The following is a 26,986-nucleotide window of genomic DNA, read 5'->3' as shown; positions in this document are numbered from 1 at the left end:
AGGCACTGAAAGCTACCAAAGGTGTCGTCATTGGGAGCCAACGAGCTGTTCTGAGGAGCTGCGGTCACTCCTCCCTGGCTGCACTTTTCTTTTTTAGTTGGAATGAATTTGAGGACTTGGCGGCGCTACATGTGGGGAGAAGAAGCACCGCGCAGGAGGATCATGTGGTTTTTGTTTTTAAACCTTTATATAATTGTTCGTTAATGTTTTGGTACGGTTGTCACATTTTACTTATAAGTGACACGTGTGCCTTCCAATCAAAACCATTTTTGAGGACATTAGTGCACTCCGTTGTCTCGACGTAAATGATTAAAAAGACTCAAATGATTATAATTTCACTTGTCTACTGTGGGCCGTTGTAAATGAATGAAAATCTGGGGTTTGCATAGATGACTCCAGCTTATCTGGAATTCAGTCGTCAACCTATCAGCCATCCTGGGTTTTGAGAAAAAGAACATGTTCAGGATTAACGACAGGGCTGGACATGATTCATATTCACTTAACATTTTATTACACAGATAAAACAATGGTCATTTCAAAACAAATTCAACAAATCATAACTTTTTTTTACATAAGACTTGAACAGAAAGTACGATCTAAGTAAGAACTTTTAAGAGTACAAAGAAATGTACTGATCTACCAACTACTTATGCACCGTCGTACGCACAGGTATTTGAGTTTAGCAGTGTGTAACTGTTTGAACGGATTACATGATGACTCTTCTGTACTAGTAAGTACAGAACTAACACGGTGACTTGACGGACATCTAGCGGACGACACATGCATTATCTTGTAGCAACATACATGTAGTGTGGGATGTAAATTATTCACTGGACAAGCAAAAAAGAAATACCACTACCACCAATTTCTTAGTGATTATTACAACAACGTTGGAAAACGTATCTTTCCCCCTGTGTGGAACACTGTACTACTGGCTAACGGTTGCTGGGTGGTGCAAAGACTAGCAGGTATATATGCATCTTTGCTGAAGTGCTTTTGCATGGGAAGTGCATTTTCTATGGTCACTGCTGGTGTGTGTCGAGCCCACTGAGGTCACACAGTTCTAAAGGCTATAAATTCAGACACTCCAATCAACTATAGGTCAAATGTTCCTATTATGAAATTACTTCCCCTGTAATTGTCAGTACAGTAATTGCATGATTCCTATGAATGCATCCAAACACTAAAATTCAGATTAACTTAATCAACTTGGGTTGGAAAAGCCCACAGGTCAGTGGACAGAGGCCCCATGGGCTTTCCAGCCAGTGAGCTTCCTTTCTCAATTCTCTGCACAAAAATATATCTCTTTAAGCTGCCTGCAGTGGCAAACCTCATTAAAGTAGACCATAGTTTTAATTAATAGGTTGAAAGCTCATCGTACAAGTTTAACAGGCCATTCATATATACAGTACATTTATCTGTATATGGCAGGGTATAGTCGGGTCCACTGTCTTAGGCAATGCAACCACTATTCATCGCAAGCTATAAATATTTATGTACAATGGCCGTAATGGGGCAATAATAAAAATATATTCCCCACGCAGAACAGTATGCAAAAATAACTTACAAAATGTCTCGTCTCTTTCATTGAGCAAAATACTTTTGATACAAGGGTTCTTTTTCAAGAAACATAATGGCACTAGTATCTTGTTTTAAAAATAGTTAAAATACCAATTGAAGGACTGGTCAGATAATTCATAATTGCATTACTATAGACAGCAATCAGCCAGGGCAAAGTACTTTGTACTTAAAATATAATATATAATTCCCAAATACATCAATTATTTCATCACTAATCAAAATAATTATGTTTTCATGTTGATCCTCCTAAACACAGCTAAATCGATAAATAAGCCTCTCAATTCACAACGATCACAGACAGTAGTGGGAACTCACATTGAACACCGGCTGTAGAATCGTAGAGCCAAAGGTTTAGCCGAAATATATAATTTAGATGAAAACATTTTATGTGTAAAAGAGACGACTCGGCTGAAATTACACAATGATCTAAAGGATTTCCTTTATCAAAAAGTGATAAAAGGCAACTCCATACAAAGTACAGACACGATACTGTCTGAATGCACGATGAAAGGGAAAAAGAAACGGGAACATGTGTTCAGTCTTTTTCAAAACTATTGCTAACATGCTGTGGCTGACGGCAGAGGACGAGACGACAAACGTCATTAAACAGACCCATCAAATGGACACTAAAATGCTACTCCTTACTAGGAAAAGTGCTTTACAGTGTGAGGTGAAACGTTGGGACCTGTCGTTGAGAGGGATGAGAGTGATCGGATTGCGTCAAGTCTTCCTCATCATCTTCTCTTGAGAACCTCTTGCTTTCCTGTGTGGTTCGTGTGTGTGATGGGAGGGAGGGTCATGGTGCGTGTGTGTGCAGCTCCTAGGAGACACTGGAGCAGTGGAGGCTGGGGGAGCCCATCTGAGTGAGCACCTTGTCCAGCCACTGTAGTGGGCCGTTGAGGTGCAGCTCTATCCAGCAGGGGGTGCTGGTGACTGTCTGACGCCTGAGGAGGGAAAGAGATGGATGAGAAGGGGGGGGATGATGTCGTTACCATGTCAATGCCACAACACATCACGACGGGTCAAGTTATCGCCTTCTGACTTGTGCTTCTCATCGAAATAAGTGTCAACTTCATTGTACTTATTATTCTGTTAGCGTTCAAATAAATTGTCGTCTACTTGGTATTTTCTTTGAATTGGCACTGCTAGTTACTCCAGACCGCCTGGCGGTGAAGCCGGTTATCACTCCAGTATTTTCTCAAATCAGCAAAGTTTCCGGCAGAGCCGCTCTCTCTCCGGTGGATTGGGTGTCTGAAACGTGACACGGGGCTGCAGTCCAGAGTCCAGTGGGAATCCCCCCCTTGTACAGAGTGTCTGAACATGTCCACCCCCACAAGCCTCCACCCCTGCATGCCTCCTGCATTCTTCCCCCATTACTCAACCCTCTCCAGCCGTCTCACTGCTGCTGCCCCCCTCCACCCATCATCTCCCTCTCTTTTGACCCCCCCCCCCCCCCCAATGCACAATACCCTTGTCACACTTTGGCCTCTCCTTTCATCCCCAATTGGGTTCACTAGTCCTTCCAGCCATAAAGGCCAAAGCCCCATCAGTCTCTCGGGTCATGTTTTTTTATTTTTTTACCTACCTACACTGGCAAGACTTCTCCTTAACTTTAGTGAAAATCACAATCAATGTCATGTTTATATCATATCATTTGGTCTTGACTGTAGGGGGGGGGGGGGGTCTGGTTGAGAAGAGGTGGCGTGAGAAAAGCTGAGTGGGTGTCTTCAATAATCAGAGCCAGGCTGGAAGTGGCTCCACATGCTGTGGTATCTGCAGACGGACGGCTTCTCCAGAGGATAGCCTTGGGCAGGGGCCCCTTCAGACCCCCAGCCTCCCCACGCCTAGAGGATTACACGTGCCTCAGAGCAGCCTGACAGCTTCCCTCAACATCCACTCTGTTTATCTAACAGGTATTCAGAAATAGAGAGCTGCGGCACGTTCTGGTGGTGGTCATTATTAAGTCCATGTCCTGCTGAAGTCTGAAACAGGAACGATGGAGATACATGCTGCCACTACTCAACCTTGGTAAATAGATACATGCTGCCACTACTCAACCTTGGTAAATAGATAAGTACATGCTGCCACTACTCAACCTTGGTAAATAGATACATGCTGCCACTACTCAACCTTGGTAAATAGATACATGCTGCCACTACTCAACCTTGGTAAATAGATACTGTGACAGATCTCCTCCCCCTCCTTTGGATATGTGAAGGATGAGAGATATGTCCATCACGGAAGGAGTAGAGTCAATTAGGTAGCTTATTAGTACTGATAGAACACACCTGTACATCATTAGTCCAGCCACATCTCACGTGCACACACCCAGTCCCATACACTACATTAACACTAGGTTAGAGAGGGTTGAGCGGAGTTGGAGTTGTGTTATTGAGAGAGAGAGAGAGATTGAGTATTCAGAGTTGTGACTGAGAGGTAGTGGGAGATGATGAGAAAGCAAGTAGGTGTTCTTTATGTACTGGACCCTGGACTGACTGAGATTCCCCCTTGTGTACTGACCCTGGACCGGACGACTACCCAGAGTATTGAACAATCCCTTTTTCTGTCGGCGAGCCCGTTTTGTGTTTTTGACCATCGGACTGTCTATGACCATTCTCTTGCTTATCAAACTGGATTTTTGCCTTAATTCAATAAATATTCTTATTGATTGATATTGCTCTTGCGTGGACCTTTTGAATTTGTTTGTATTTGAACCGTGGCGAGTCTGGTCCCCACCAGATATGTACATGCTGCCACTACTCAACCTTGGTAAATAGATACGTACATGCTGCCACTACTCAACCTTGGTAAATAGATACGTACATGCTGCCACTACTCAGGCCCCGTTTAGACGAGCGTTTTGTGAACAGAAACCGCAAAAGTCATCTTGCGGTTTCACTTTTAATTTTAAGTTTAGACGAGCGTTTGAGTGGAATTCTCCGTGCAGACGACGCTGTAACGACGGAGACCCGCTGTCACACGATTGGCGCATATGTCACATGACGTGCTGTGAAGACCCGCCCTACTCTGCCTCTGATTCGCAGACTGTGGATGGGGAATGTGATTGCACCAAAGCAGAGTCACTCACAGACAGTGGGTCCACTCACGCCGCGGGACAGATTCTTGTGTATTTAACCCTTTCACTGCCACACGACAGCCGGTTGTGTGATAGTAAAGGGGTAACCTTCTGTCGTGTGGCAGTGAAAGGGTTAAAAGTACTGCCAATGTAGCCTTCAGGTGATCTCCGTTGATATAAGTCAGACATACTTGCTTTGTTTACGTCTCGGCTACTGGCGCATACCTGCTACCTGTGACGTAAGCAGTACGCGCGACCAGAGCCGTGACAAACCTTTCGTCATCGTTTTATCAGATTTATACGTTTTAACAGTTTAGACGAGAGCGCAAAGCTTTTGCGTTTCTAGGAATTCCACCCTGGAAGGTAGTCTCACTTTTTTGCGGTTTCACCCCGTAAAAACGCCGTTTTTTCGTATAAACGAAAGGCACATCCGAAAAAATATTTTTGCGGATTCACCTGCTAGCGTTTCCGTCTAAACGGGGCCTCAACCTTGGTAAATAGATACATGCTGCCACTACTCAACCTTGGTAAATAGATACATGCTGCCACTACTCAACCTTGGTAAATAGATACATGCTGCCACTACTCAACCTTGGTAAATAGATACATGCTACCACTACTCAACCTCGGTAAATAGATATATGCTACCACTACTCAACCTTGGTAAATAGATACATGCTGCCACTACTCAACCTTGGTAAATAGATATATGCTACCATTACTCAACCTTGGTAAATAGATATATGCTACCACTACTCAACCTTGGTAAATAGATATATGCTGCCACTACTCAACCTTGGTAAATAGATACATGCTGCCACTACTCAACCTTGGTAAATAGATACATGCTGCCACTACTCAACCTTGGTAAATAGATAGATGCTGCCACTACTCAACCTTGGTAAATAGATAGATGCTGCCACTACTCAACCTTGGTAAATAGATACATGCTGCCACTACTCAACCTTGGTAAATAGATACATGCTGCCACTACTCAACCTTGGTAAATAGATACATGCTGCCACTACTCAACCTTGGTAAATAGATAGATGCTGCCACTACTCAACCTTGGTAAATAGATACATGCTGCCACTACTCAACCTTGGTAAATAGATACGTACATGCTGCCACTACTCAACCTTGGTAAATAGATACATGCTGCCACTACTCAACCTTGGTAAATAGATACATGGTGCCACTACTCAACCTTGGTAAATAGATACATCTGGAATTATCTGATTTCTTGTACATAAGAGGAAATGCCTATTACAAACCTATTTGTAGTCTGAACAAAACAACACATGCGCTAAAGTTCTTAAATGTCTTTACGACCAGATGGCACAGCATCAATCGATTCAATGTGAAACACCAGGTACAGCATAGCTGAAATACGTCGCTTAGGCTTAGGGTACACATGTGTTTTCCCCTGAGACTTAAGTTGCGCCCCGTCCTTATTTACGATCGAGAGGACATATTTAATAGAACATCATAAAATACAGCAAGCTGTGCTCGATAGCGCAGGCCAACTTGCATTCTTGCCTGTAAAACACATCTCACTCATCATATTATTTGAATCCCTAGCCATGTTATTTGTTTTGGCACCGTTAAAACAGCTTTAAGCAAAGAGCTATTGAATGTAGAGTGAATGTAGAGTTCAGAAAAATATCACTCCTTGGTAAAGTCATTGATTTACCTGTACTCTGCTCCCCAGCCCTTCACAAAGCTCATGCGGATCGTACACATCCTGGTAAGCTGGTAGACGGCCTCAAAACCCTGGTTGACGGACTGGGCCAACAGGGCAGCGAACTCCTGGTTGTTGAAGATCTTCAGGTTGCAGCCTGAGAAACAAGTACATGTTCACTCCTCAGTTTCGATGCGTCTCAGAACAAAACCATGGTACAACCAATACAGGCCATGAGCCCTGATGATGATGATGATGATGATAGTAGTGTGTGAGTGTGTGTGTGAGTGAGTGAGTGAGTGAGTGAGTGAGTGAGTGAGTGAGTGAGTGAGTGAGTGAGTGAGTGAGTGAGTGAGTGAGTGAGAGTGTGAGAGTGTGAGAGTGTGAGAGTGTGTGTGCCATGGGTGTATGGTCATGCTGACCTGGAGGGATTTTGCACACAGTGGCAGGATGCCAGCCATAGCGCTGGTTGCAGTTGGGACTCTGGACGAAGATGGCACTGTCACTGAGACACTCTGCAAACACCTCTCCTCCGATGTAGTACAACCTCACGCCTCGCCCTGCAGGAGGAGGACAGACACCAGCTCAGTGGATTTCTACCTACAGTAAGTATGTAAGTGCACAATTAAATACCATTGTGATTATGTTGAATTTGTCTGCATCAGAAATCCTACATTTTGGTAATGGTTCAATTACATTTTATTCCATTCTATCTTTTAAGATAAGATACAATTGCAACCTCACAACAAGGTATTACCCTCTAAAGCAGAGCATCCTAGACAGTTTTACAGTGGGATTTAAAAAAAAAAAAAAAAAATATTGTATGCTCACACAAAGGTAATGTATGATGGTGACTTTACACTGCACCAGAAATAAAGGGTAGGTTCCCCTGAATCATAAAAAGGTATAACACTTCATACTGACTCAAAGAATAAGCTCAGAATTGGCAAAAATATAACACTATGTCCAGGCAAACCATTGTCTATGAAGGCTTTAGAGGGTTAAATAAAACACAAGTTTTAAAAACACATCCTTGCACTAGGATTTACACAATTATATAAATGTATCATGATGCAGTTATTACTTTTTAACACTCCTAATAGTGCAAGCGTAAAACAGGAAACCATAGTGTGTGTATACACGGTTCCTGTGAGATAAAACCAGTACCTATATGTCTGTACACCAGTACCTATGTGTCTGTAAACCAGTACCTATGTGTCTGTACACCAGTACCTATGTGTCTGTACACCAGTACCCATGTGTCTGTGAACCAGTACCTATGTGTCTGTGAACCAGTACCTATGTGTCTGTACACCAGTACCTATGTGTATGTACACCAGTACCTATGTGTCTGTGAACCAGTACCTGTGTCTGTACACCAGTACCTATGTGTCTGTGAACCAGTACCTATGTGTCTGTGAACCAGTACCTATGTGTCTGTAAACCAGTACCTATGTGTCTGTAAACCAGTACCTATGTGTCTGTGAACCAGTACCTATGTGTCTGTAAACCAGTACCTATGTGTCTGTACACCAGTACCTATGTGTCTGTACACCAGTACCCATGTGTCTGTAAACCAGTACCTATGTGTCTGTACACCAGTACCTATGTGTCTGTACACCAGTACCCATGTGTCTGTAAACCAGTACCTATGTGTCTGTACACCAGTACCCATGTGTCTGTACACCAGTACCTATGTGTCTGTGAACCAGTACCTATGTGTCTGTGAACCAGTACCTATGTGTCTGTGAACCAGTACCTATGTGTCTGTGAACCAGTACCTATGTGTCTGTGAACCAGTACCTATGTGTCTGTGAACCAGTACCTATGTGTCTGCGCGTGAGCTCTACAGCGGAGTTGCGGTTGACGTTGGACAGTAAGCCCAGACAGAAGCGTTCCGAGTTGGAGGGGTCCGTGAAGCCGTCTACCGTGAGAGAGGGCTGCGAGGCGTGGAAGGTCTCCCCTACCCTCTGGTTCAACTCATAGTAGGAGATAGAACACCAGAAGGCAGACTCGCAGTAAGTCACAGGCTGCAGGTCTGAGGGAGCAGGGGGAGAGAGATGGAAACAGATAGAACAGAGAGAGTGAGCGAGCGAGTGTGAGAAAGGAATTAAGAAGTTCATGAGAACAGGTAAACTAGTCTGAGGGCAAACGAGCAGTTAATGAAGGAGATGCTGGACGCTGATAAGAGTTCCCTTTGAACACCCTCCGCTGCCTGGTTCCCATGACCCACATGGCTGCAGCCGGGCCTGGGCCGTGCATGTGACCCGTCTATTTATCATTTTTACAATGACCCCCCTGGTGGCTTTCCACACAGATAGAATAACGGGCCAACAGGATATTATCATTATTACATTACCTTGGTCTGTCTGTGGCTGGCCTCTCCGCAGAACTTTGATAGGCTGCAGACAAAGGCTCCATTCATACCACACTTCCTCTGTTACTGCCCTGAGGCTGAGCCTCCCATACCCAGTCCACTGCTCCTGTATATTACTCATATCTCTCTCTCTCTCTCACACACGGATGCACACACACCTCAAGCCAAACTTCTCCCATTTTTTGACTTGGCCTGCAGGCTTCATGTGAACAATACTGTTATGATTGCTGTTGCCAGAGTTCAGCTGTGTTTTGACTGTGCTAATCTCTTCAGTGTCTCGGGCAGAGGTGACATGAACCATCAGCATCTTCATCATCAATAAACACATGCTGGTGTGTTGGAATATCCCACAGTGGGGAGAGCCAAGCCAGTGAAGTGAAGTTGATGCAGAGAACATGTCAGATATTATCGTACAGCAGATTAAACTCCATCCAGACAGGGGAGGATGATCAAATTGCAAGAGGTATTTATAGAGATGAGAGACTATTGGAAATGAAGAGGACAGGTACAGTACACTGGGTTCAGGTACAGTGAGGAAGAGTCTGCCTCAAGGTACTAGGTCCTTGCTGTTACCCGGAGATAACATCTAACGATCACCTCCACGCATGTTTTAACACTTGTTAAATAATACACAAATGTTGTATATTGAATAACAATTAGTTGGGTCTGATTTATTCACCAAAAATGTTCAATAAATGACTGAAAATGTCTAGCAACATCCCTACACCTTACCCTCCTTGAGAATGCAAGGATCTATGAATGCCCCGCACCCCTCACGTCTTCCCCCAAGCCGGTTAACTTCAACTTTCTCGTTAACAAAAATTTATCAACTTATAAACCTAGAAGCTAGTACTTCCTGGATGACAGTGTGGCCATCTGGGCAATAGCGACCATGATAGATTCGCAGAATTAGTTGCGTCACACGGGTGGTTCAGATTTTGAGGAAGTACAGAGTCTGATGTCTAGTTTCAGATGATGCCAATGGCTTCTCGCTGGCTTAGAAACTGAGCCGACTATGGCCACCAAAATACCGTAATGCTAATGACAGATGATCCACCATCATTTTCAGAGGGTTAAAAGTAGGACAACTTAACCAAAGATTGAGGAGGAGAATAATTCCAATTTGAATATTACAGTGATCAAATCTGATCTAACTGATATACTGGTAGAACCTATAGGTTCTATTTATTCTATCACTTTGAGATGGTTAAATAATGTTGGAAATAGGCCTACTAGTAGGCTACAGTTAGTAATAATACTATTTTTAACTTACCAAGGTTATTGTTGGCTGGTGAGACAGGATTGGGCGACAAACTGGGTGAACCTTCAGATGAAGAGGTCAGAGAGCATTGGGTCAGAACAAGGATATGTAATTGATATGATACTACAAAACTGGGATGCTATCAGTGTGTGGTGTGGGTGCGTGCGTGTGTTCATGTGTAGCTCACTTGTCTCCATGCTGTGGTTGAGCTGGTGGTCGCTTGTCTCTCCATCCTCACTTAGGTACCCTGGTGGAGGGGTCTCTGAAACACAAACACACAAAGAGGATGTTCAGACAACAAACACTCTAAATCTACACAGGTCAGTCATGTGTTCAACGCTTAGTCCTACAGTGTCCAATTCACTGCAAGTGCATTAAGTGAACAAGGCCCTAATTGAATTAAAAACAACTTCCTAAAGGTTGTTTTTTCCCCCTGGATACGTGAGTTGTTGTACGTGGTCTCTCACCCGGGATGTAGTTACTCTGGGGCTCGATGCCGGCTGGGAAGTTGGTGTTCTCTGGGATGGAGTGGCTGTAGTCGTCCAGCGGGGGGAACTCTGCAGGGATGTCTGTGTGACGTGGTACTAAGACAGGAGGCAAAACTGTGGAAAATACAGACACACTTATTAACATCCAATGGATCCATCTCAAAGCCCCTCTTTTAAATCCAGTTCAAATTCCTGAAATAATTCAGTCAGCAATAATAATAAATATATATATATATAATGCAATTAAAACCTTATACCATAGTATTCATTCACATCATTATGTTATAAAATAACATGGATAAAGAGACCACGTGGCCAGCTCAGCTCACTCACTTGGGGTTTCCACTCTCTGGTAGTGGTAGGGGTTGACGCAGACTTCATCCTTCTTGGTGTGGAAGGCGAACTCACAAAGGTCCACGGCCCTCAGCTCATGGTGCGACTGCAGGTCTGGCCAGCGCCACAGTCGACAGTAGATGACATGAGGCAGTCCTTTTCTGTGGGACACCTGCAGACGTCCGTCCAGAGACCTGGGACACCACAAAGAGAAAAGGACCGTTAGAACCGACAGAATGCTTGACAGAAGGGATGAAGTTCAAAACTAGTGTTGCGGTTTAGGCCGTACTTTCTATAACTGACTCAGATGAGTGGACAGAGTTGAGCCAATGTACTGAGAGTTGAGAAAGAAAGCTCTAATATGGTTGTATAGGCAATGCTATGGACCAAAGTTGCCTTGGGGCTCCGCTCCAGGTATGATGTATGCCAGGGGTGGCCAACCCGCGGCTCGCGAGCCGCATGTGGCTCATGTGTGGCTCTTCCATCCATAAAAAAAAATTATTATAATTGACTGAATAACACCATGCTAAAAATGTCCAGACCTGAAAAATCTAAGCAAATAAATAAAGGGAAGATGATTACACAGGTTTTGTAGATACAGTACTGAATTCTGCCATATTTTTTATAATGTACATTTCTCCACCATTTTTCATCATATTGCAACACCGTTTTTTGCTAGACATTCACAGAAAGGTAGAGAAACTAACTGCGTTCTGTTTTATGGCAATAACGTTCAGGTTTGTGGGACATAATCCCAAAAAATAAGAGAAATAAAAAAGTTAATCCAGAAGTCAGATGATTGACGGGGGCTGGCGTGAGCTGGGTAGGGTAGTTTTTCTAAATTCGAAAGCCCAGAGTATCTTCCTTCAAAAGACTACACTCACTTTTGGCTGCTCCACTTCCTCCTGTCAATATGCGCTGATTTCCGACTCAATGCCCTGAGATTTCTATAATCTTATATTTCACTAATAACAGTTAAAATCATTGGTAAACAAACGTAATGCTGAAAATACACTTTTACTGTATATTTCGGACACAAGAGGTTAACCCTGTGAGGCCCAAATTAAAAAGACATTAGCAACTTCAGAGGGTGGGACATATAAACACATTTACTATCAAATAGCATTGTGAGGCTGAACAACAGGACCAATTGACTATACATGTGCTTAACATTTTTTAAATAAACATTTACAGACTTTATTTTTTTAATGGCTAAACATGATTTTGTAATTTTGCAACCAGGGGTCTCACAGGGTACTTTTAACCCTGTGAGGCCCAAATAAAAAAGACATTAGCAACTTCAGAGGCCAGAGGGTGAGACCTATAAACACATGAAGGGTGCCATGACTGAAAAAAAGGTTGAGAAATGCTGGTATATGGTGTGGCTCTTTGTGGTACCACAGTAATTTTTGTGGCTCTCTGACTGGTTGGCCACCCCCGATGTATGCAGTCAGACACGCAAAAAATAATAAAAAACTATTGTATATATATAAATACGTTGGATCTCTACAATAGTTTTTACAATATTTTTATAAATATATAAAAATATTTATAAAGTCTTGCTATAACTAGAAAACAAACAAAGAGGGTTTTGTCAATTAAGCTGATGAACCGACAATTAAGTGTGGTCAAAAACTGTATGTTAGCACTCTACCTGAGCTTGGACTACCTGAGGCCTACCTGAGCTCTGACTACCTGAGGCCTACCTGAGCTCTGACTACCTGAGCTCTGACTACCTGAGCTGACTACCTGAGCTCTGACTACCTGAGGCCTACCTGAGCTCTGACTACCTGAGACCTACCTGAGCTCTGACTACCTGAGCTCTGACTACCTGAGGCCTACCTGAGCTCTGACTACCTGAGGCCTACCTGAGCTCTGACTACCTGAGCTCTGACTACCTGGGGCCTACCTGAGCTCTGACTACCTGAGCTCTGACTACCTGAGCTCCGACTACCTGAGCTCCGACTACCTGAGCTCTGACTACCTGAGCTCTGACTACCTGAGCTCTGACTACCTGAGCTCCGACTACCTGAGGCCAACTGAGCTCTGACTACCTGAGCTCCGACTACCTGAGCTCTGACTACCTGAGCTCTGACTACCTGAGGCCTACCTGAGCTCTGACTACCTGAGCTCGGACTACCTGAGCTCCGACTACCTGAGCTCCGACTACCTGAGCTCCGACTACCTGAGCTCCGACTACCTGGGGCCTACCTGAGCTCTGACTACCTGCTGACTACCTGAGCTCTGACTACCTGAGCTCTGACTACCTGAGCTCTGACTACCTGAGCTCCGACTACCTGATTGATTGATTGATTGAACATTTTATTAACAGATTGCAGAATGGGTACAATACAGTACAGCTCAATACACACAATTGTTAAGGGGATGCAGACCAGAGAAAGTCTTTCGTCTTGTTTACATCAGGGTCCCCCATTTTCAATTCATCATAACATATACGACATACATGACATACAGATACAGTACTGTTACATCTAGACATTTATGATATACCAGATCTACAAATATACAGTACTGTTTGTGAGTACAAAAAGAGTCTAAAAGGAGTATACATTTGAGGGGGAAGAAACTGTACATTGGAGGAGGTTGGGTAGGTGGGGGAAACTGTACATTGGAGGTGGTTGGTTGGGTGGGTGGGGTGGGGGGACGACTGTACATTGGAGGGGGTTGGGTTTGGACATTTACAGGGGCCAGTTTCTAATTGCAGTCTCCCGTAGGTGCTCTTTTAGAGAGGTTTTGAAGGTGGGTAGTGATTCACATTCCTTTACAGCTGTGGGTAGGGCATTCCACATTGTTGTGGCATAATTGCGAAACGTGTTTAGTCCCTTGTTTGAGCCGAATCTGGGTTTAACATGATTTGTGGAGCTCCCTCTGGTGTTGTGGTTGTGGTATTCACTGACCTTTGGGAAGTACCTCGACATGTACATGGGTAGCTTAGTGGTGTAGTGTATATTGTAGACCAGGCCCATTGCAAGTTGCTGTATTCTGTCGTCTACTCTAAGCCATCCTAGGTTGTCAAAGTGGGCAGGGGTGAGGTGGGTTCTTAGGGATGTGATTGCGCCTTAAGAAAAAACCCTTAACATTTTCTAAACAATCTTTTATTTTTTATAAACACTGCATTTGAATGAATGAACACATTTTATTTGTATATATTGAACTGTTCATAGGGAAGAGGAAGGTGGGATAGGAAAGGGACAAAGAAAATTAATCAAATATCAGTGTCCCCCTACATTTTTTTAAGGGGGTCATCTTGACCCCTCCCAAGTCATCCTGGCTCAAACACTAACATTAGGACCTTATCTTTTCTTTTTTGCAACCAGATTGTGCAACACCTGTAACCGCCTCCTCTGGAAGTCTTGCCTACTGCGAAGGGCTGCAGTTGGACTAATGGACTCTTTTGCTCTCAGGTCGATTTTGAGAATGAAGGTGGTGACATTTCTCCATCTCAGCTTCTTGGTTATGTCTAGGTAGGCTTCTGTACCTCATGCTTGAGAGTTTGATGTTTCTACAGAGCTTCACATTAACTGGACAATGCTTGCTCTTCCTTGAGTAGTGTTGAGTGGCAGACTGCTGCACTGCTTGCAAGTAACATTACCTGGTTGGTCAGTTTTACAAAAGCAATGTCACGATAGTTTGTTATCAGCGAGCCAGGTGCAGATTCTGCCGAGTTCAGAGCTGAGGGTTTTTTCAACCTGCAACTTGTTCTTGTCAGAGACCAGCAGGGCTGAGTCGTCCGCGAACAGGAACAAGTTGCAGTCACAAGCTGACATGGCATTTGCATAAATTAGGAACAGTAACGGTCCTAGTATGCTTCCTTGTGGAACACCACAGCTCACTGGGAGGGGGGGATAGAGTACCGTTTACCTCCACCATCTGTTCTCTCCCTCCAGGTAGGATTGTATCCAGCTCACTGATAGACTATCAGCGATATACTATGAGCTCTGACTACCTGAGCTCCCTCTGACTACCTGAGGCCAACCTGAGCTCTCCCTACCTGAGGCCTAGCTGAGTTCTGACTGGTTGTGGATTTCTCAGATAAGTTCATAAAGCATGAGTGATGTCCAATATGGAAGATCAACATATGGCAGAACAGACCAGCTCAAAATAACCTTTTTCCAAAACTGTAAACGTAATGTTTGCCCTTTCATTCACTGTATTAGCAGCATGGGTATGAAAGAAAGTATTCTACAGCAAACATGCCCCCCACCCCCACACACACACACAGGGGCACCAGTCAGGGCAACATTAGCTTACATATGAGCCGTCTCCAAATACAAACACCAAATGCCAACTAATAAGGTCATTTTGGAATCCCAACAAATGTAAGTCTATGCCTGACATTTCTACTAAAATAGGCCTGTGTAAACTAATAAAAAAAAATTAAAAACAGTTCTTTATGGTAAGACATACGTTAACAAGCCAAAATGTGCAAACTATGATGACAGAAGAACAGAATGTACAGAAGAGTGAGTCAAACTGCTGTGACTGTGGAGACAGGGCTAAGCTCTGCCTATTCACTGACAAAACCGTATATGTTTTCAATATGTTTCTTGATGATGTGGCTGTGAGATGCCATCACCATCAACCAGACATGGATTTTCCCCTTTTTCCACACAGGGCTCAGTTACACATTTGTGAGGGGGTTCGTGTGCATGATTGAAATGGATGTGTAAGAGAGACTGAAAGGGACTTTGGGCCATGCATACATTTACATGTAGCCGTTTAGCCGACACTTTTATCCAAGGCAACTTACAATTTGTGTGCAACAAGTCAGCAGGAGGGGTACACTTCTGACGGCTAAGGGTAAGTGGCATTGTTCATCTAGCTCGGGCTGTCTTAAATACTTCGAAGCTTCGTTCGATGGCACAAGCTTCGAACATTAAAAAAAAATCGAAGCTTAAAAAATAAATAAAAATAAATTCAAAAAAAATATAATATTTTTTTTTACTTTGGTGTGTGTGTGTGTGCGCATGGGGCCATTGGGTGGGGCCGGGGGACAAATACACTGGAGGAAAGTAACCCAGCTCAGCACTGCCCAAATTATATCATCACTATTGCCTGTTTGAAGGATATCATCCTCAAACACATATACACCACCTACACGCCTATTCTCAGTCCTTGCCCCACAATGGTGGAATGAACTACCCACCCCAGTTAGGACAGCCGAATCCCGTCCAATCTTTCGCCGTCGACTAAAGACTCACTTCTTCAACCATTATCTGAAATAAAATTAAAAAAATTAAATTAAAAAAATCTAACCCTAACTAACCTTACTGTCATGCACTTGTCCTAATAAACTAACCTACACTGTAACACGCAACACTTTGATGAATATTGTTACTCAGCTGATAAGAGTTGTATCCTTCCTGATGACCTGTCGTACAGAACTTGTAAGTCGCTTTGGATAAAAGCGTCAGCTAAATGACTAAATGTAAATGTGAATGTAAATGCCTTGTAGAATTCCACACATAAGAAAGAAAGATACTGGGATGAATAAACAAAATAGGAAATAAAATGTAGAAAAGCATGCAATACATAAATAAATATGAATCTCCATATATGAAATAGAACATTTAGATAAGGTGCTACTGAGATGTTTTGGTGAGTTCTTTGTTTTTTTGTGGAAGTAGCCCTTCTAAAAATGCATGAACATTCACTGATAATTGGTCTCTAGTGGAGTCTACAAGGTCTACATTGCCGGACCATGTAGAATCCGGACCTTGTAGACTGACATAATTCTGTGCATAGTTTAGTCTACACAGGCCATATTTCAAATAATCAAAATCTTACTTCATTCATCTTAAACATTCTTGATTTGGGGGATTGGTAGTTCCCATGAAATCTAAAGTTGTTCAAACGACAACAGCGATCCACCTTGAATTAAATCACACAGCCGTGTTGGCTGCGTCACAGTCACGAAAGGGGCTACTTAATTCATTAATCCAATCCACTTTATTTATAGAGCACATTTAAAAACAACAAAGTTTACCAAAGGCTGTACAAGTCCCACAACATGATAAAAATAAATAAATAAATAAATTAAAATCGAAGGTCTTACATCTAGCAGTGCCAAACTTGAGTACTACACTGAGTGCATAGTAGGGCTGAACGATTAATCGATTTTAAATCGAAATTTGAAATTATTATTATTTAACACAGGAAGTCCCATTGAGATACAAGATCTCCTTTGCAAGTTGTTGTTATTGTTGTAGGAACGGTTGGGAGAGGGAGGTATGGGGTTTTAGATTGTGTTTTGTGAAGTTTAGACTTCAGAGAGGGAGAGTAAAGTACAGAAAAAAAGGTACCGTAGGGTACCGTAGGGTACCGTACCGGTATCGATTCCCAGGTAAAAAGAAACATTTTCAGGCTCGGTGTCCTGAACAGACCCACCGCATAGGCCAGATGCAGGCCGCATTTTACAATAAACCTCTGTGGGGCTGCTTAAAAAGATTTATAATTATAATCGCACATTTAATCGCAATCGCAATATAGCATAGATACGTAAAAGACAGTAAGAGGGTTCTTTTTTATTATTATATATTTAAAATAAAAATATTGAAGACATTTTGTTTTTAGTCCACAGCAGAAAATTGGGCTGGTTTCCTGACTGTGGTGGGAAGTTGTGGAGCGAGAACAGAGAATAGCCTGCTTTGCTTTGATGACCCCCCAGGAGCCCGAATAGGAATGGCCAGAAGATGCAGAGTGTAGGGATCTGGATATAGCATGGGACTGGTGGAGGAAGGGAGCCCAGTGTGGTGGTAACTCTGTTACATACGTCAGCTCTGAGTCATAGTGCGGCTGTCAGACAGGCAGCATATGGTTCTCATTCTAGTAGTCGTAGGCAGGTGTGCTTTAAATTATTTAAGTGTGCAATTATTCAGAGGGGCAGTGATGTCATAGGGAATGATCACGATGATCACATCAGGCGCTGAAGAGTTGATATCACAGAAAAGCAGATATGTCAACTGGCCTGATTCACCACAGCAAACAATGTGTGGGGTCAGACCTGGCCTCAGCCTGTATGGTGGGGCCCTAAGCAGAATTTGGGGGGCGCCCCAGACCCATGATTTCCATTACAAAAAAGAATCTGTGCCCGTCCACGTGTCCTGGAAGATTTCAATGTCCTGGACATATGGGAGAAATATTATTTGTGTTTATTGAGCATAAAAACAACTGACAGGGCTCCAGACTGCAAAATCTTTGAGAATGCGAGTTAAAATGTCACCCGGCCGCATTGGGATTTTTTTTTTTTTTATCTACTTTTTCTCCTCCTTTTTTCTCTGATTTTTCTTCCCATCCCAATTTAATCTCTTGTGTCAATTCTCCCTCCCCTGTCCTGATCGTTGCTCGCATATGCCCCTCACTGGCCGGTTGTAGGGAGGATAGAAGACTTGCATCACATGTCCCCTCGGATACATGTGGAGGCAGCCTGTCACATCTTTTCACCTGCCAGCGCGGACTCTCATTTGGCGAGGAGTAACGTGTAGGAGGCTCACACTGCCCCCGCAATTTTCCTGACTTTGCTGTGCAGGCGCCCCAACCGACCTGTAGGAGTCGCTGTTCACAACGACCAGACTACCACCCTTCGACTTCCCACCCGCTAACTCTGCCAATTGTGTTAGTAAGATGGCCGGCCCAAGCCGGAGGCAACGCCGACAGCCAAATTCGAACCCGGTGTCGCTTGCGTTGGTGACGAGCGCAATGTCCGCTGCGCCACCCAGCCGCCTCCGCATTGGGATTTTCAAACATCTTCCAATATTTGTTCAAAAAAGGTACACAACAAGTGTACATTGTCCATTCCACTATGAAAATCAAATTTAATCTGCTGTGCAAATGAACGTTTTTTTTTCTTTTTTTTTCTGTCTCTCTCTCTCTACCTCTGTCTCGCAGCACGCAGTTAAGATATGTTTTTAGGGCATTTGTGCTTTATTGGGGACAGGACAGTAAGAGACAGGAAACGAGGTAGGGATTCGAACCCAGGACGTTGCGATTACACGGTACACGTCCTATCACAACTGACAATGTGAATAGTATTGTTTTTTTTATTAGCGATCTGAATTCATATTTCATCAACCGAGTCTACCGTTGGAAAATCAGCCACCCCAGGCGCTCAGATGTGAAAAAAGCGCCCCCTATCGTCTCCCAGATGGTAATTCACCCTTTTGGATTGGACTCAATGAAAATGAATGGGAAAAGGGAACCCGGACTCCACATTTTACTTCTCACTCATGTAACCGGGGTCGATCAGCTTCATGCTGGACCCTCAGAGCAGCGGGGATTATGTGTTTTTACAGTATACGCGTGGGATCAATAAAAGGATCGATTTTTTCGAATGGCGATCAGGAATTGGAATAATCCATTTGGATACCATCTGATCTCAGGTAAGGAATCTATGTTACCAGTCTTGGGATAATCAGACCCGTTTTCACGGAGATATAAGCTTTTTTCTTTTTTTTGTGATATGGCTGTTTGACTCTAAGAGCGATCAGGAACTGAGAGAATCGATTTTCATCGTGCGGCACTAGCGTGCACACGTACACATATACTATCGATAATCTAGCGTTTATTTGAAAACTATTCATAAATAGACCGACAAATGACAACGTTCTAGAATATTACAGTACAGGGCGATTATCATGGAATCCTCTTTTTTCTGTGAAAACGAGGGGTTTTCTAAAGGCTATGAAACGGAAATGAACCGATAAAAAAACAATCTGCTTCGACAATGTTGACTGGAAATAGGTCATTGATAATGCGACGGGCAGATTAGACACATAATTTTAAACATAGATTAGGCGATATTAATGCTAACATTGAAGTGGATGTGGGCATTCAAGCACTAAATGTGCGCCCCCTGCTGGGCATTCAAAGTGTTAATGGCGCAGAAACGGTTAAGAAGAGACGAGTGAAAGTGAATGGAGGCGTTGTTAGTGCGACAGTAGAGTGTGTAATAAATCGGTTTGTTTTGCATCGGAACGCGACTACGTCTGTGCTATTATTACCGCACTCTAACAATAGCACCTTTAATTATTTTCTCTGAATATGTTTATTTTGTAGTCAGTAGTTTCCCCATTCAAAACTACCACAGTGATCTCTGGTCTCTGGATGCTGGCAATTATCTGTACATGTGATGGAGGAGTGTGAACATTATATAATGAAATATTGAATGCACAGTGCAGTGTTGCAATTCAACTGATTTTCCATAAAATGTGAGTCTTTTAACCAAAACATGCCACAATACCTAGTATAGCCTTATTATGGGTACACCATTATAAGCAAATATTCTTTTAATTGAAATTTGGCAAAATGTCCTAAATTCCAGAGCTTAACTTCGCATAGAACATTTCCAGAAAGTTTCCAACACTACCAAGGAACCTGGGCCCTCATTTATCAACAATTCTTAGAAAGTGTTCTATTTTCATTCTTAACACTTTGGTTGCCTAAGGTTAAATTAATGATATACCATAGATTGCCAGCGCTATTTGTCTATGGAGAAAGTCCCCTTCTTTGCAGGGCTATAACTTTTTAAATTCTATTGCTACATTGCCATTATTAGGGCCCATTCAAAGTCCTATATGTATTGTTCATTGTGTAGCAACGTTAAACTTTTAAAGTTTAAACATAGTAAAGTATGGTCTAATGTATAAGTATGTTTTCATCTCTTTCTGCAGCTTTCTCCAGAACGTGATATATAGCCCCAAATGCATTATATTGATGATGAAATACAGTTTTATGGCAATCAGCGCGATATAAAAAATTCCAACTAGACGTACTTCTAGAAGTTACTACACGTCATCTGATGTTGACCGGATGGGCGAGGGGGCGTTTATAATTCCGTGGGCAGCGTTATACCAATCATCTAATGTGGGTCAAATGTTGATAATATCAGTTATTATCGAAGACGGTAACGTTACACGCTGAAACTCACCCCAGTCACCACCGCGCGCCGTTGGGCGATCATCGTCGAGTAGACATTTTATCATTATGGGATATATTATTACCCGGTCCATCTCCAGCTTGTATAATGGTATATACGTCCAAATCATGTTGTTTATCGAGTTATTGGCAATCGATCGCTATGTAGTGTGTCGAGCTAGAGTGCCGGAACCTATACCGAGTGCCCGGAAGTAATATGGCCGACCAGCAAAACCTCTACTGCGCTTCCTGTTAAGCGGTTGCGCCGATCGGCCACCAGATGGCGCTCCTGAACCGCCAGAGAGCTCAGTGGGTCCTGCTGGTGGATCTCAGGCCAGCGGAGGGACATTATGAATCCGATCGCAGATTTTTGAAATATTGATATAAGGACGCTGTACAGCGTCCCCCGGCAACTTTAGCATGGCCAGGAAAGACGTCTAAAGACGGGTCCCGGCAGTCAAAGTGTTAACACATTCCCCGCCATAGGTTATATCCATCAATATAGCCAGTCTGCCAGCACTATAACCCTATGGAGATGTTTACCTTCTTTGCAGGGCTATAACTTTTTAAATTGTATTGCTATGTTGACATTACTATGGCCCATTCAACATCGATTATCTATTGTTCAGGATGTGGGAACGTTATATTTTTTCATTCATACATTGTTGTGTTACTAAATAACGTTACTGTCCTCTTACCGTGTGCCGATGAGACTGGATGAGAAAGATCCCAATTATTTGACGCCGATCTCCTACATCCATTTCCGGTTTGTATGGCGCAATAAACGCCGAAATCATATAGATTATTGCGTTATGGCAGCGATCCATATGCACTATAGTGTTTGTCTAGATCCACGTAACAAGATGTGACTACCGGAGGAATTTCCTCGACGCACCGATCACACCATCCGGTTTTGAGAGTGTATCTCGCCCGACCATCCACCAGGCGGCGGTATTGAGGCATTGCAGTCCCATTCAGGGTCCCGCTGCAGCACCGAAGGTTGGGTGGATGAATTATGAATGCCATGGCGAAAATTTTTAATATTAATCTCAAAAACGCTGTACAGCGTTGTTGGCATTCAATGCATGGCGGGCAATAACGCTGTACAGCGCTTTTGGCGCTGGATGTGTTAAGCACAGAATTTAGAATGTGTGTACGTACAGAAAAATCTGGATTTATCACACGTGCGTACACAGGTTCTACGCACACTCTGTGTTGATAAATGCCACTTGTTCTACGCTCCACGCTCATGCACGGTTTTACGTATTTGCATATAGCACTGCCCGTAATTAACCATATATGGTCATGAAACACCCCCATGAAATGTGGAAAAGTGGACTAAGCCAAGCGAATGCCTGGGAGAAATACGCAACAGGCTGACAGACATCTATTAACTTCCTAAAGACCATTGCTGCCTCAGGGCAGCGCAAACACTAATAAAGACCACTGTTTGCCATTGGTGTCATTAATAACCATGCTGGAATATGACTGCTTTTTCTTCGTTTCGATCGATTAATACCCAGGGATTAAAGTTCTGTCAATTTCATTCCAAATCGCAACGGATCTTCCGTAAATTTTCTACCTGCATATGATTTGTAGAGGCATACAATCTATTTTGATGTCGGTATTAGGTAGCCTATATACGAGAGCATATACAAGAACCTTTCTATTCACATAACTGCATTTGTGATGGAGCTTTGACAGCTACATGGGTGGTACAGACAGTAACAGTCTATTGCTCGATCCATCTCCAATATCACGATGGACCGTGCCATGTAGCCTATGTATAGCCTGCCTATGTGATCAATAAAAACGCGAACTTGAATCCCATCATCATATTTATATGTTGTGTCTGTCCACTATGTTTGTTACTTTATTTTTTTCCCCTATGTAAAGCGACATTGGGTCTCATGAAAGGCGCTATATAAAATGAAGCTATTATTATTATTATTATTATTATTATTATTATTATCACGTCTGTGGGGGAGCTCACAAATAGACTGTCTTTTAGTCTCAGTGAAGTTTCAACAACCAACAAATTGAAGTAGAAAGCATTTCGTTGTGACCAATCTTATTTGGAAACATGACACACAAAATAATAGTATTTCGCTTTTTATTTTAAACAATATTTAATCGCGTTTGGAGGTGGGTGTTCTGCGTCTGCCCCCCCGTGCCAAACAAGCAGGCCAACCTCTTGTTCGAGCATGATCCCGTTATAATTACACTACTGTCGCTATTTTACAATTAACTATAATGAATTACGGTTCATACAGAACACACGCCAGTGTTGGAAGTAATACACGAAAGCTTATTTCCGCGTCTGCAGTCTCCATATTCTACCGCTGGGCGCCAGGTACGCACGGTCGGAGCTGTGCGTATATATACGCACAAAGTCAAGCACACGTTAAAATTGATACGTCCCACACTTTGCTTAGAAATGATCGTACACACGGGTTACGCACATATCTGTGCGTACGCAACATTGATAAATGAGGGCCCTGGTGTGGCATGTGGAACTAGAATGGTTTGTCCACATGGTGGTCTTGTACCAAGCAATTAGGACGTACTACCGGTATGTGAACTGCTATGCCTGGGCGCTTCCGTTTCTAACAGCATCTAGGGATACTGTATCATCCACCTTCAGGAATTGACCCATCTCAAACCCTGTGATATGGAGGATCAAGAAAAGAGGGCGGAGCTTGAGATAGGTCAAACGCCACAACCTACTTAGTTAAAGATGCTACATGCATGTGGGATTCTCTCATTAACACATTGGCACTATGGAATCAGTTGTGTGGTGATGACAACAATGCAAGGTCAAATACATGACAAGCAAAAACAAGAGAGACTATATTTAGGCTGTGGCTATTATTTATAATTTATAATATTCATGCATGGTGTGTATCATATCTGTCACCAGTGATAAATCTAAGAGCAGAATGATAAGCAGTGGTTTAAGAGTCGAAGGGGCAGCATTTCTGTAAATCACATCTCCATAATCCAAGACAGATAGAAAGACTGCTTCAATAACCCTCTTTCTACACATCATTGGGAAACTAGATCTATTCCTGTACAGGAAACCAATGTTTTGCCTCAATTTACTGGCAAGGTTGTCTATATGATATTTAAAAATAAAAATCTAGCCAGATTCCAAGATATTTATATTCAGTTACCCTTTCTATGTCAGACCAATTCCTAGTCAATATAAGCAAACTGTTGTGATCAATATTTAAGGGCATTTAAAGGATACAATTCACTTTTAAATGCAGTTTTTTCTATAGAAAGAAAATCGGATCCAATACTTATGGCTTAAAATCAATTTCCGACAATTAGTTACACTTTAAATAAAAAAAAAAAATCTATTTCTTGATTCAGAACAATTTTATCATGGATGAACAAAACTTTCAATGCGAATGGTTGATTTGAATGTTTAAGAACCTTGATAAAAAATGGGCTGTTTTCAAGGAATTCCAGGCCTGGACTTTTTTTTTGTAAAAAACCAAGCACTTTAAGGACCTTGTGCGAACCCTGGTTGTAGATTGTCAGTAGCTATTTGTACAGAATCCGTGGTACAGTAGATAATTGTGTCATCCGCATATAAATTTAGTTGACAGCCCTTCAAGGACAAAATAATATCATTCATATAAAGTCAATAAAACGGGGCCTAGGGTTGATTCTTGTGGAACATCTTTTGTAATGGGTTCCGACTGGATTTTGCCCACTTTCACACATTGGTTTCTGCCCGATAAATAGCCACTTTTCTGCCTGTCTGTTAACTCATTCAGCGCCGAAGGCCTAGAGCATCTTAGTTCCTACTGGGCCAATGCTCTAAGAGATAGGGATAAGTGGCTGTGTTTGCAGGGCTATATCTATATTCTATATTATAGCTATGGATACAATACTATGGCCCATTTGACATCAACTATCAATCATTCAATATGTGAAAAAGAATGAATTTCTTCATGCATACGTTCGCGTGTTATACCGTGGTGAATATAACTATAGTTTCAGATTGATCCTGGCTAATCCCAGAAAACGGCGCTATGGAGGAATACGTGAATTTCACTAAAAGAGAGTGGGTGTGTGGCGTGAATTCTGAGGCCACGGTTATAGTAGTGTGGGGTATACGGTGGACGTCGTTGCAATGTATTGGGGCGGAACAGAGTATTTTAGGGTGATATTTAGTACTTTGTAAACAAGGCTGGCTAGGATAATTAGCTTGCACGGCGCTATTTTATAGTTTACGTGCCGAGTGGGTGTGTGGCGTGAATTCTGAGGCCACGGTTATAGTAGTGTGGGTTATATGGTGGACGTCGTTGCAATGTATTGGGGCGGAACAGAGTATTTTAGGGTGATATTTAGTACTTTGTAAACAAGGCTGGCTAGGATAATTAGCTTGCACGGCGCTATTTTATAGTTTACGTGCCGAGTGGGTGTGTGGCGTGAATTCTGAGGCCACGGTTATAGTAGTGTGGGGTATACGGTGGACGTCGTTGCAATGTATTGGGGCGGAACAGAGTATTTTAGGGTGATATTTAGTACTTTGTAAACAAGGCTGGCTAGGATAATTAGCTTGCACGGCGCTATTTTATAGTTTACGTGCAGAGTGGGTGTGTGGCGTGAATTCTGAGGCCACGGTTATAGTAGTGTGGGGTATACGGTGGACGTCGTTGCAATGTATTGGGGCGGAACAGAGTATTTTAGGGTCATATTTAGTACATTGTCATGGGATATACACCACTTGCTCTGGCTAACTGCTAACGTGCGCGGACTGATGACGACATCAACTCGAGACATTCGCAGCAGCAAAACAAGTCTATTAATAGCCCGTCCATCGGCGCCGGGCATAAGAAGTTAATTAAACTTGACAGACATTATATCGACGATAATTATCGATATAGTTTCAAGTTTCTTTAATAGTTGTCATACAGAAGTACAGAATACTTTTATACAAAATGCTTCTTACTGTTACGCTCCAGAGACTGTGCAAGACAAGATAAGTATGAAATAAAATAACATAGTATAGCATGTAAATTAGAAGTAAAAAAAAAAAAATGAGGTCACAGTGTTCAGTATAGACATATGTACAATGTTCGATGCAGAATAGACGTAACTGAGTTACCATATAATATACAATACTGTGCAGTGTACTAATATACAATACTATATAGTGCAAGGCAGAAATGGGATGAGGTGCAATTTAGGTACAATTTACAGTAGGTGTACGAGTTGTAGTGCAAATCCTTTATCAATAAATATAAAGTGTGTTTGTGTGATCTAAAGTGTGGAGAGTGGGTGCTGCAGTGTGTTTGTTTAAGTGAGTGTGTGCATGTGGGTGTGTGTGCTGTGTGCATTTGATGGTTGTTGCATAGTGTTTATTGTTCGTTTAGCAGCCTGATGGCCTGGGGATAGAAGCTTCTTCTGAGTCTTTCTGTGCTCGCCTTAAGACTCCGGTATCGCTTGCCTGACCGCAGCAGTTCAAAGAGGCAGTTGTTCGGGTGGCTCGAGTCCTTAATAATTCTCTTAGCCTTCCCCTTGCACCGTTTGTTGTAAATGTTCTGGAGGGTGGGAAGCCCCCCTCCAATTGTGCGTTCGGCTGAACGTGTCACTCTTTGTAGTCTGCTACGGTCTTGTGCAGTGCTATTCCCAAACCAGGAGGTGATGTTGCCAGTCAGGATGCTCTCTATTGTACATGAGTAGAAGTTCCTAAGGATCTTCTGACTGACTTGGAACTTCCTTAGGCGCCTGAGGAAGTAGAGGCGTTGTCGTGCCTTCTTCACAACACTGTCAATGTGTGTGGTCCATGTCAAATCCTCGGATATGTGGGCTCCGAGGTACTTGAAACTGTTCACTCTCTCAACCGGTGCCCCGTCGATGCTGAGGGGGCTGTAGTCCTTGACCCCCGACCTCCTGAAGTCCACAATCATCTCTTTTGTTTTGCTGACGTTCAGGGAGAGGCAGTTCTCCTGACACCACTGTGACAGGTTCTCTACCTCTTCCAGGTAGGCCCTTTCGTCGTTGGCAGAGATCAGGCCCACCACTACTGTGTCATCAGCAAATTTGATGATGGTGTTGTTGTTCCGCTGTGCTACGCAGTCATGTGTGTACAGGGAATAGAGGAGGGGGCTCAGAACACAGCCCTGGGGGGCCCCTATGTTGAGCGTGATGGATGAGGAGGTGCAGTTGCCTGCTCTTACCACCTGGGGTCTGCCCGTCAGGAAGTCCAAGACCCACTGGCAGAGGTCATAGTTCAAGC

At 43.0% G+C, this 26,986-nt stretch overlaps 1 protein-coding gene across 1 annotated transcript in view; it reads right to left on the bottom strand.

Moving 5' to 3' along the window:
• Positions 1-7: 7 nt before the first annotated feature.
• smad3b (SMAD family member 3b) overlaps positions 8-26,986 on the bottom strand; it is a 78,426-nt gene continuing 51,447 nt past the window's right edge. The window contains exons 2-9 of the mRNA XM_084334675.1: positions 10,798-10,991; positions 10,444-10,578; positions 10,164-10,238; positions 9,989-10,039; positions 8,164-8,376; positions 6,761-6,898; positions 6,351-6,495; positions 8-2,525 (exon numbers count right to left, since the gene is read on the bottom strand). Coding sequence (XP_084190801.1) covers positions 2,402-2,525; positions 6,351-6,495; positions 6,761-6,898; positions 8,164-8,376; positions 9,989-10,039; positions 10,164-10,238; positions 10,444-10,578; positions 10,798-10,991 — 1,075 coding nt within the window. The 3' untranslated portion in view covers positions 8-2,401. The remainder of the gene's footprint in view (positions 2,526-6,350; positions 6,496-6,760; positions 6,899-8,163; positions 8,377-9,988; positions 10,040-10,163; positions 10,239-10,443; positions 10,579-10,797; positions 10,992-26,986) is intronic.

Source organism: Notolepis coatsorum, assembly GCF_963971535.1.
Source record: "Notolepis coatsorum genome assembly, chromosome: 18".
Lineage (NCBI taxonomy): Eukaryota > Metazoa > Chordata > Actinopteri > Aulopiformes > Paralepididae > Notolepis > Notolepis coatsorum.
This window is presented reverse-complemented; position numbering and strand designations above follow the sequence as displayed.